The 12,082-nt window shown below is 40.0% G+C and overlaps 1 protein-coding gene across 1 annotated transcript in view; it reads left to right on the top strand.

The window, feature by feature from the left end:
- Positions 1-10,723, top strand: part of LOC141272649 (serine/threonine-protein kinase 17A-like) — a 70,668-nt gene extending 59,945 nt beyond the window's left edge. Inside the window, exons 3-7 of the mRNA XM_073683575.1 lie at positions 3,895-4,039; positions 4,653-4,779; positions 7,051-7,099; positions 7,264-7,443; positions 8,217-10,723. Of these exons, the coding sequence (XP_073539676.1) occupies positions 3,895-4,039; positions 4,653-4,779; positions 7,051-7,099; positions 7,264-7,443; positions 8,217-8,469 (754 nt within the window). The 3' untranslated portion in view covers positions 8,470-10,723. The remainder of the gene's footprint in view (positions 1-3,894; positions 4,040-4,652; positions 4,780-7,050; positions 7,100-7,263; positions 7,444-8,216) is intronic.
- The last annotated feature ends 1,359 nt before the right edge of the window (positions 10,724-12,082 follow it).

Raw genomic sequence — 12,082 nt, 5'->3', positions numbered from 1 at the left:
CAAAAGGATTGGGCTTGTTGAAAACCAATCCAGCATTCCCACATCGCAACTGGGTGAGAAATTAGACACCCCATGCACATTAAATGCTCAACTAGTTCTATCAAGATCGATTGGTTCGGCCGACATTCATGTGTACGGTCCCATATAGACTCAATACATCTATAATCAGAACACATCTGTAACATATTCTCAGGAAAGATACAGAAGATGGGTGACAAGAAAGGGATTTATGAATCTGTTACCAGTGTAGGGAATACACATCAGGCCTGGAACTCTTCCTTACCAAAACAATGTATGAGACAAAAAAAGAAGACTACAAAGGCTTAGACCTGACAGTTTACAGGCTTTGAAGGATATAGTGAGCTAATATTTGCAGCACCTTTCCTCAAGCGGTGATTTACATTTTCCATGGTGACCCAGGCATGTTAAGTAGTTTTCCTCTGGCTATATTGCATTTAGTTAGCATCTATAATCTGGCTCCGTGAACAGCCCTCTGTTTGACATTGTGACTGAGCTTGGAAACCTCTGGTTGAGCTGTAACTTTGCAAATTGATCACAACAGCAGTTACCTGGAGGAATCACTTGTCCATACTAATTGTCATAGCCTATATTCTATGGAGGAGCTATAGAAAACTGCAGAGATGTCCATTGTGATGAATTAGGAGACGGCTGCCATTTTGCAATTTAGAAAAGTAATGTGCACTTCCACCATCATAACAATAACTACAGTGGGGAAAACAATATTTGATACACTGCCGATTTTGCAAGTTTTCCCACCTACAAAGAATGTAGAGGTCTATAGTTTTTATGATAGGTACTCTTCACCTGTGAGAGACAGAATCTAAAAATAAAAAACAGAAAATCACACTGTATGATTTTTAAATAATTAAGTTGCATTTTATTGCATGAAATAAGTATTTGATCACCTACCAACCAGCAAGAATTCTGGCTCTCACAAACCTGTTAGTTTTTATTTAAGAAGCCCTCCTACTCTCCACTCATTACCTGTATTAATTGCACCTGTTTGAACTTGTTACCTGTATAAAAGACACCTGTCCACACACTCAATCAGTCACACTCCAACCTCTCCATCATGGCCAAGACCAAAGAACTATGTATGGACACCAGGGACAAAATTGTAGACCTGCACAAGGCTGGTATGGACTACAGGACAATGGGCAAGCACCTTGGTTAGAAGGCAACAACTGTTGGTGCAATTATTAGAAAATGGAAGAAACTCAAGACGACTGTCAATCTTCCTCGGTCTGGGGCTCCATGCAAAATCTCGCCTCGTGGGGTAAGGATGATTCTGAGAAAGATCAAGAATCAGCCCAGAACTACACGGTAGGACCTGGTCAATGACCTGAAGAGAGCTAGGATCACAGTCTCAAACATTACTGTTAGTAACACACTGCGTCGTCATGGATAAAAATCCTGCAGGGCAAGCAAGGTCCCCCTGCTCACGCCAGCGCATGTCCAGGCTTGTTTGAAGTTCACCAATAACCATCTGGATGATTCAGAGGAGGCATGGGAGAAGGTCATGTGGTCAGATGAGATCAAAATAGAACTTTTTGGTATCAACTCCACTCACCTTGTTTGGAGGAAGAAGAAGGATGAGTACGATTCCAAGAACACCATCCCAACCATGAAGAATGGTAGGGGAAACATCATACTTTGGGGTTGCTTTTCTGCAAAGGGGACAGGACGACTGCACAGTAATGAAGGGAGGATGGATGGAGTCATGTATTGCAAGATTTTGGCCAACAACCTCCTTCCCTCAGTAAGAGCATTGAAGATAGGTCATGGCTGGGTCTTCCAGCATGACAATGACATGAAACACACAGCCAGGGCAACTAAGGAGTGGGTCCGTAAGAAGCATTTCAAGGTGCTGGAGTGGCCTAGCCAGTCTCCAGACCTGAACCCAATAGAAAATCTTTGGAGGGAGCTGAAATTCAATGTTACCCAGCGACAGCCCCAAAACTTGAAAGATCTGGAGAAGATCTGTATGGAGGAGTGAGCCAAAATCCCTGCTGCAGTGTGTGCAAACTTGGTCAAGAACTACAGGAAACGTTTGACCTCTGTAATTGCAAACAAAGGTTTCTGTACCAAATATTAAGTTCTGTTTTCCTATTGTATCCAATACTTATTTCATGGAATAAAATGCAAATTAATTATGTAAAAATCATACAATGTGATTTTCTGGATTTTTCCAGTTGAAGTGTAGCTGCGATAAAAAATACAGACCTCTCAATCCTTTGTAGGTGGGAAAACTTGCAAAATCAGCAGTGTATCAAATACTTATTTTCCCCACTGTATGTGCAGCAAAGTGCCTCCTGAGGAAGCCATCTCCTGTGGTGATACACGTGGGGTCCTCATTCCCATATGATGCTTTTTCTATGAGCTAATTTACCTGTGTGACTCTGCACATGGTACTTTATTGCACATAGTTAATGCTTACTTTTATATATTTTTTGATACTGCATTATTTGTTATCAGTACATGTTCATTGCACCTTTCTTCTTTACTGAATACTAAATCACTTCAGGGGTAGTGTCCATTTATACTTATCTCAGATGTCCACCACATTTACATTGTTATATTGGTTATCATGCCGGGGATAGGGGTTGTATCCCAGTCCAATTTTTGGCCTAGGAAACAAGTTTTGGCGCAAAGTGCACATTTTTAAATGCTTTTATTTGCCTTTTCTAGTTATTTGTTACATTGTTTAAATATAGGAAGTGCAACCAATCTTTTGTACGAGGCTCTCCTCCTTTTTTTGCATGTCCTAATAATATTTCATCACTAAAATAGGAATAACCCTTTAATTGAAAAAATGTTTTGTGTATTTACAGTAGTTTCTATGTGGACTTATGTGTCTCTATGGCTGCAAATAAACCTTATGCAGTCTGTCGCCGCAGTCACACTCCCGTCCACCTGTCCTCTGCAGGATCAGTCCACACCTGGATTGTTTGTAGTCTTCCATGGAGGCTCATAGATAGGAACATACCCTAATAATATAACATTTGGCAGAATATTATGCTGCTAGCTGTAAACTTCTCAGACTTACTCATCACTTATGACAGCCCATAGCAAAATCCGGTGACAAGATCTGTCTTGTATATTTGTGTTGGTTCAGAATCACATAGATACAGATTGTTCTGTACTCCAACAAAGATAACATGCTTATACTGTCATTTAGGAAGGTGAACAAAATGTTTTCATAGCCCGAGGCTGTATGATTTCAGGAGCAGTAATTGACTACTAGCGTGTCCAAAAAAATATGAATTACCGCATTGCGCAGCATATACCTTACTGATAGGGGAGCTTCATTGTTCATCTGTGTAATGCTTCTTGTGAAGGTTCCACGTAAAGTCGTGTCCAATTGACCAGTTTCCTATGGAAGGGTTTAGTATCAGAACTTCAATATATGAGGATTGGTTCCTGATGAATGACAGATTTTATCTTTTTTTACGATTTTTAAGAAGTTTATTGGGTGTTTTTTAATACTTTGATGCATTTTTGGGATTGGGTGATAAAAAAAATGCTGCTTTCTTCATATGGCGGAGCAGCAATAAAGCAACAATGCTCTTTTTTTTTCTTTGACTTATGGAAGGATGTTGCCAGAAAAATGCCCCTGACATCCCAGTAAACATGCAGCCTCAGCATCAGATCCAGTGATCGATGTGTCAAAAGGAGAGGTGTCAAAGTGGAAATACCCCATTGTCACATTGAACATCTTCGTGATGACCTGTTTTTAGTTATTGCCTTATATATGTCAAGGTGGAAGTAGTCACCATGTGGTTGGAACTTTGCACGTGGACACATGTGACCACAATCTTATAGTATCTTGATCTATAATAAATTCTAATTCTCTGAATAATATTCCTCTTCTAGTGCGGCAGGAGGTGAAATCTTTAATCAATGTGTGGCCGACCAAGATGAAGCTTTCACAGAGAAGGATGTCGTGCGGCTCATCCGTCAGATCCTGCAGGGTGTACTGTACCTACACAGAAATAATGTCGTCCATCTTGACTTAAAGGTAAAGATACTATGGATATAATCTAATGTAAACATAATCTACAGTTTAAGCTTGTTTTCCACATCCAACATTCACGGTCCAAGTACGGACCACAATGGACCACTGATCTCCTGACCCAATCTCAGCAGCCTCATATATGAGAATGACTGTGAATGTCAGTGGCCTTACAAGGACTTGACAAGACAGCATTCAGGAACATGAATTGTGATTAGAGGGCGCTACATTATGGTTTAAAGGGGAAATTAAGTCAAAACGATCTTCTGATATGTCAGATACATGTGAGAAGATCACATTGGGGAAGTCTGTAATCTCGGACCACCACTGATTTTGAGAATGAAACGTCTCTATACTGTAATTCTGACACAATGTTCTCAGCAGACTCACACTGATATGATTGCTTGGTTATATTTACTGTATTAAGACCTTTTTGGTGGCCCGAGATTACAGACTTCTCCAATGTGATCTTTGCATATGTATCTATGACAGATAAGAAGATTGTCTGACTGGATTTCCCTTTTTATTACTATTTTTATTTAGTATAGCACTGAATGTCATTGCCTACATTACACTGTGCAAAGTTGCATTCTTGCTAATCTTGTTTTCCTCTTCACAGCCACAAAATATTTTGCTTACCAGCAGTGAACCACTGGGAGACATCCGTATTGTAGACTTTGGTCTGTCCCGGCAGGTAGACAACATTAAAGAGGTGCGAGAGATACTTGGGACCCCTGAGTATGTAGGTAAGTCAGAATGATGTTAGATGAACTAATAAGCATGCATATAGATCATTCGAGCAATGACTGCACATCAACTGGCATTATTAAAGAGGTTGTGCACTACTTAAACATTGATGGCCTATTCTTAGGATTGGTCATCAATGTCTGATCGGTGGGGGTGCGAGACCCGGCATCCCCGCTGATCAGCTGTTCTCGGTGTCAGCGGCAGCTGGAACTGCCTAGTTACAGAGCTGTACAGCGCAGCTCTGTCTACTGTATCGTGGCCTCGGCTAGGCACTGCACCTCCCCTAATCAAATCAATAGGGGGCAGATGTGCAGTACCTGGTATCAGCCACTATATTGTTGACGGAGCTGTGCAGTTCCTGCTGCCAACACCGTAAACAGCTGATCATCGGAGGTGCCAGGTTTCGCACCCCCACCGATCAGACATTGATGACCTATCCTGCAGATAGGCCATCAATGTTAAAGTAGTGGAAAATCTCTTTAAGAATTGTGAGCAGATGTGTATCAAGATCCAGGTTTCTGTTGTGCGAGTTAGGACTCGTGCACACGATTGTAGTTTGGGACCGAGTGCTACCCGTTAAAAAAACAGATCGCACTCAGACCAATGTTGTTTAACGAGGCAGTGCAGATAAAGGTTTTTTCTTTCACTGACCGAAATTGTGTGTGAAAAAAGTGTCAGCCTGCACAATTTTCCTCCAGAAATCGGATGAGACTCATGAAATAACCAATCTGGAGCATCTTTTCCTAGAACTCATTGTGCCATTCTTCTATTATTCCTGCTGAATATTTATGAATATATTGACAATTGGGTGTTGCTACTTGTTAAAGGGGCGTGTCTCATGACAGTCTGACACTGACAACACCAATTGGAACGTGTCACACTGTGCAGGAACACCCATTTGTCAATTTATTCAAAATTTATTAGGAGGAATAACAGAGGGACAGCACGAAACTGAGTTCTAAGAAAAGAGGATGAGGATTCTTATTTCATGGTGAATATAACTATTTACCCAAATAGATATCTAACAAATAAAGATGCACTCTGTAGTCTTATAGCATGTAAACATGAAATATATGAAATTTGATTTGCATTACTGCTATAGAAAATAGGAAAAAACTAAGATACTTAGAACATAATTTGGCCAATTCATGCATGCCCAGCTGCCATGCCAAGATGACCTTCATTGCTGGGAATCTATCCTAATGTGATTTTTCTCCTAGGCTAAATCCTACATTTATATGGGTAGAATCCTGCTGTAATTAAAATCAGTCCTTTGATGTTTATACATAGGCCCTCTGACCGAGCACTCCACCCATCAGCCCGTGGCGTTTTTAATCACAGCAGGATCCTACCTACCGATCCTCATAAACTGTAGAACAGTAGCATTTATTAAGAAGCCACACGGCCAGTGCAAGTTAAGTCTTATGAGCAACAAGCTCCAGTGACAAACAGTACAGTTTCCTTAGCAGCACAGCAGTTCACAGTCTTTCCAGTAGTACAGGACAACACAGTTCTAATGCAAAGGCATATTAATGAACACAGCATTCTTTACAGCACAGTGAGATAGAGGAGGGGGGAAGGGTTTGCTGACGGAGATGATCCCTGTGACACCATTTCTTCCAGTCCTTAGCTTTCTGCTTGAGAATACTCTGCACTGCTAGTTCAGGAACTCTACCTGACCTGTGCTTAGCTTCATCCTTGACTTGAATCCTTTTCACTTGCAGGGGACCTTCTGTAAGATACAGATCACACACACCACCTTTCTCTTCGGCTCCAGCCAGACAGTAAACAACTTCCCCACAATCCCCTTGGGGCTCTGCTAAAATCCTCCCTGTCTCCTGTGACTGTGTTAACCCCTCTAGTTGCTGGATGCTTTTGGAGCACAACACTTCCTGTCTCATGTGCTTGTGTTACTTCTAATAGTTGCTGAATGCTTTGAAAGCAACATCACTACTTCTGCATGTCACACGTGACTCTCAGTTATCAATTGCTTCATAAATTTTTAGAAGTACCAGAGGAGCGCAAAGATTTGGGAAAAGATGCCACAGAAATGGCTTTTATAAAGAATTCATATATTTACTGGAACCGAGATTTCAGGAGAGTTTTAAAGATTACAGGTTAAATTTAGCAAGAGGCTTGGATGTTCATTGTGGAATATGTGTGTAAAAATGAAACACAATGTATGTTATAATATATTAGATAATATAGTAAATGTAAAATTTGACTCCTGTTCTGAAGAACATGTTAATTGGATTTCTTCTTGATTTTAGCTCCTGAGGTGTTGAGTTATGAACCAATCAGCACAGCAACAGATATGTGGTGAGTTTATAAATGTAGATAACTGGACGAACACTTAGTCCCCTGTTGTGACTTCCATTATCATTAATGCACCTGGTTACTATTACCCCACATACCTATTATCACTAGAGGTGCTTGAATCTTAAGAGATTGTAAGATTTCATTTCTTATGTGTTATGTCACAGGAGTATTGGAGTCCTTACATACGTCATGCTTACCGGAATATCTCCGTTCCTGGGAGACACCAAGCAGGAGACATTCTTGAATATTTCACAAGTGGCCGTACAATACCCACAGGAAGAGTTTGAGGGGATCTCGGATGATGCTATCAACTTCATCAAGTCTCTTCTTATTAAAAACCCCAGGTAAGGATTTTTACTACCTGACTGGGTAGAAGGATGTGAAATTGATAGAAAAAAAACTTACTGTGGCTAAAAAAAATTTGAATATGGTTATTTGGTCATGTCGGGCATATCAGAAGTTGAAACATTTTCAAAGTTTTTGATTTTGAGGGAATGTTTTAAGCTGGCTGTATTTACCAGCTAAAGGTGATCATACACAGAGATGGCTACCAGATGAGTTGTGGTCTCGTCTCGCCATCAGCTTTCAGCCTCAAGATCCAGAACTGAGGATCATACCTTCTTACTATCTTGTTGTCCAGAGATTATGATGCATTGTAAAGTAAATTTTTGCATCTTCTCTTAGGTTAAGTTCACATGCAGCATTTTTTTGCTGCAGAGTTTTTAATACAAAAAAAAAAACTGTTGGCTGGGAAAACTCTGCTTAAAATATGTGTGTTTTTCATGCATTTTTCCGCATTTTTATTTGTATTTTTTTCCATTCATTTGAATAAATGAAAAATACTGCAAAAACACTGAAAGAATTGACATGCTGCGGATTTCTAAAAACGCCTAGCTGCTCAAAAAAGGCAAGGAATAAAATGCAGTGTGTGAATGAGATTTTAGAAATCTCATTTACTTTGATGGTACTGTAAAACGCAGCGTTTTTTCAGAAAAAAATGCCACGTGTGAACATACCCTTACCCTACTCATGTCTAGATAAAGGTGGTTTCATCTGTTGTAACTCACCCATAAATTTCTAAGTAGAAGTAAACCTATCTCAACCCTCTGTTCAACAGGAAGCGGGCTCGAGCTGACCAGTGTCTTAAACATTCATGGCTATCTTCACACCAAGAGCCAGAGCCTTTGAAGGCCATAAGTTTTGAGCAGAATGAAAGTGAACTGGAGATACCTGAAGCTTCAGAAGAAATTGTGCTTTTAGCCTCCTACACTGTTCATTGTCCATGCCTGGAAATCATAGAGACTGACCTACAAGGTGTGAGGAACCAATTTACAGCTCTGAAGGAAATTCAGCCTGAGGTTGTGTGTTAACATCAGGATGATCCTTGATTCAACCAAAGCGGGTTGTGTCCTTCAAGGCTGGACGTGGAGATCTAGAACAGCCCGTGTTTTACATGTCAGGAATGAAACGGGTCCTTTGAAACTAGGCTTAGCTTGTTGCCTTTTTTCAACCCTAGGCATTACTGTGTTACTGCTGCCTTACTGCCTGTGGAAGAGATTTGACTATCAAATGCTATCCATATTGAGACCACAGTCTTTGTTTTAGTCATTAAACCTGAATTTCGGAAACATTAAAATTTATGCAACTTTAAAGACTACTAAGTGCACTTGGAAGCATCTTGAAGATCGGACAGAGCCTACGTTATGCTTGGTCCAGAATACCATTTAACTTCTCAAGACTTAAAACCTTGACTATGCCCACTGATATCCCAGTATCCGAATCCCCATTTGTGGGACATATTGAGCATTAGCCCCCTGATTCACTTAGTAGCTAACAAAATGCACCAGAAATGCCCATGTGTGTGGTATATTTCCTAATGCACTTCGCCTTTGATATTTAAGAATCCAGTGAAAAGGGGGCCTTTGGAAAATATGGCAAATAGTTATTGGGACTTTTGTGAGATTGAATTAATAAATGTTTAATATGAAAGCCTTTCTTAGAGAATATGAGTGCTGGCACTGCAGGTATTTTACCCTCAGACGCCAGCTGAAGATCAAGCCTTTCAACTTTTTTTTATGATTCAGCGATGAAATTGTATTTCATAAGAAAAATATTATTGGGATGATTTTTTTGGGGGTTAACTGTCGTAAATATTTCAGTTTTCATACATTGCGCCTGAAATTATCATTTGGTGATGATAGGACACTGCAAAAGAAGCAACAACTGTGCACATAACCTTTGGTCTGCCATTCGTAGGTCCAATAAAATTGCCATTGTTGGGTGTCATAATGGAACTTATACAGATTACTAGAAAACATAGCCATGACTATTTACGGTTCCTGCAGCCTTGTTTTTTTTTTTTGTTTTTTTTTTAATATTTGTTACATTTTTGACTTAATATAGGCACATTATAGTGTCCATACCATGGCCTGTTAGACCTCCCGGATAAGCTGAACCAAACATAGATCCTTAAAGGGAATCTGTCACCAGGATTTTGTTATGTAATCTGAGTTGCATAGTGTAGGGGCTGAGACCCTGATTCCAGCAATACGTGTCACTTGTTGGTCTGCTTGCTGTAAATTTTGGTAGTCACTGTTTTCATCTATGCAGATTAAGTAGTGTTCAGAATACTGAGCCCTGCATAAACCCGCCCACAGCACTGATTGGCAGCTTTCTGTCAATATACAGTGTTCACAGAAAGCTACCAATCAGTAGTGGGGGCGTGGTTATACAGAACAGTTGTACTAGGAGGCATGACACAACTAGTCCTATAGTGTTAATCTCCTGCTAATAAAACACTGATTTTATTGAAACAACACACAGCCTAATAAGTGACACATGACTGGAAACAGGGTCTCAGCCCTTACATCATGCTGCTCTCAGATTACACAACAAAAACCTGCTGACAAAATCCCTTTAAAGTGTTCTATGGTGGGTTCAGTAGGTCCAGGTATTGCAGCTGTATCTTCTGCAACTTGGATGCTAGAAGTAACCAGTATTATAACCATATAACAGCAGCAGGACGCCACTTGTCACAGCATAATTGCATGTCCTTTAGTACTTTCAGTGTCATTTTTACACTTTTTTGCTATAGTGTAACCTACCCACTTAAGATGTAAATATTCCCCATTTGGGAAATACTAGTTATGTAAAATACAATATATTTATAAATGTGGTTTATTATATTTTTCTAAAGAAAAAAAAGGACAACTTTTTGTGCTATTTTGGCCGTAACTTAAAGGGGTTTTCCATGCTTATGATATTAATGACGATCTAATAATGGTCAGCAATATCAGATCAGTTGGGGGTCCAGTACCCCCACTGATTAGCTGTTTGCAGCTGGATATATACTATGTAACTGAAACACCACTGCTACATTCAATGTATAGTGGTTGTTTTGGGGACTGCAGTACAGCGCCTCCAGTATGTACTTGAACTGTGCTATAACACCTGAGAATGGCTACAACACAATATACACAGCTGTCCTGTGGAACGCTGTTCACCAATTAACATTCAGCTTCTACCGAAGTTGCAAACAGCTGAATAGTGGTGGTGCTGGATGTCGGACGCCCACCCATCTGATGTTGGATGTTGGACACCCACCAATGCATAGGTCAATAATACCGTAAGCTTTGAAAACACTTTTAAAGCGGTTGTCTAATGTACTTTTATTGCAATCTCTATGCGCTCTTAGTTATATATTTTTGGCACTGACGACATATCCATAAAACTGCTACGTATGTACATGCCTACGTGACTATGTAGAGAGCATATAAAGTTTATTGAAAATATTGAAACAAGTAGTCTATAGGCAAGAAACTTGATAAACACTTTAATATTAAAAAAAAAAACAGTGCCACCTAGTGGACAAAACTGTCATGAAGTTATGAAAGAATTTGCGTCCTATCGCTTGTTGGAAGCCTCTTAGCAAGGCTTCTTCAGGAGTTGGCATATTTCCTCCAATAAGAAGGTTACATCAGTTGAAGCTTCACTGTCTCCAGGCCGCAGAGTACATAGCTGTGGCCACTACTGTTTGGCACCTTTTGAGAAATGTTTTTCCTGGGATCCATTAATTTTTTTTTTAAATTATAAACAAGAGCAATTAGCTAATTAAGATATTTAAATAAAATGCTAATTGTTTCTCCAAGGCTAAACTGCATTGTATCAGCCAACCATGTCCCTCCCTCACCCATTCGCTTTACCAGAGAAGTTTCAGTAATCCATGTTGTTCGCACACACATCTACCACCATTTAATACTTAGGACTGCATTACAATTTATACTTATGGCTCCAGTTAATGCTTTTTCCAAGTCAAAATATGGGACATGGTGGTGATACTGCAGATTTTAGGTGTAGATACACTTCGGAGTACACTTTACCCCAGTGCACAGGAACACTATATGTCCGTATATACGCAGCGGAGATACGTGCTGATATTGTATAGCTTTAGATTGGCATTACGCAGTCAAGTGCTGCACAGCGCACATATTCATTAATATCCAGATATCACAGGTTGAAGTAACAATAATTTGGGCTGTGGCACATTTGGGCATTTTATGGTACCCAACACCCCACTCAACCAATGCCTGTATGTCAAGATTGCCAGTGGTCACTCATACAGCCCCAACCTAAAGTGCAGCCTATCATTTTACATTGCAGCAGTGATAATTGATTTTGCAGTCGTAGCCGGTACCTTGTGTCCTCCATGAAAGGGATCCAAGCAAACTCCAAAAGGAGTGTCCCTTACCTTGTATAATAGGAGCATTCTGTTTTGTCTGTGTCAATTTAATATGTTTTGTGAATAAAGATATAAATATTTTACAATGAAGTCTGTGATCATTATAGTGAAGGGTAGAATTTGGATGGAAGCAATGGGACTTGAAAAAAACAACAACTTCCCATACTTCACGAGCAGGACACATCAGTAGTTTCTATTTTAATCATCCGCTTCATGGGCTGAAATCTTAAGTTCCCAGCTCCACT

Source organism: Phyllobates terribilis, unplaced genomic scaffold (genome assembly GCF_046119375.1).
Source record: "Phyllobates terribilis strain yellow unplaced genomic scaffold, ASM4611937v1 Scaffold_5__5_contigs__length_657084704, whole genome shotgun sequence".
Classification (NCBI taxonomy): Eukaryota; Metazoa; Chordata; class Amphibia; order Anura; family Dendrobatidae; genus Phyllobates; species Phyllobates terribilis.
Note: the sequence above shows the minus strand (reverse complement) of the source record. Positions and strands in the feature narration are given on the sequence as shown.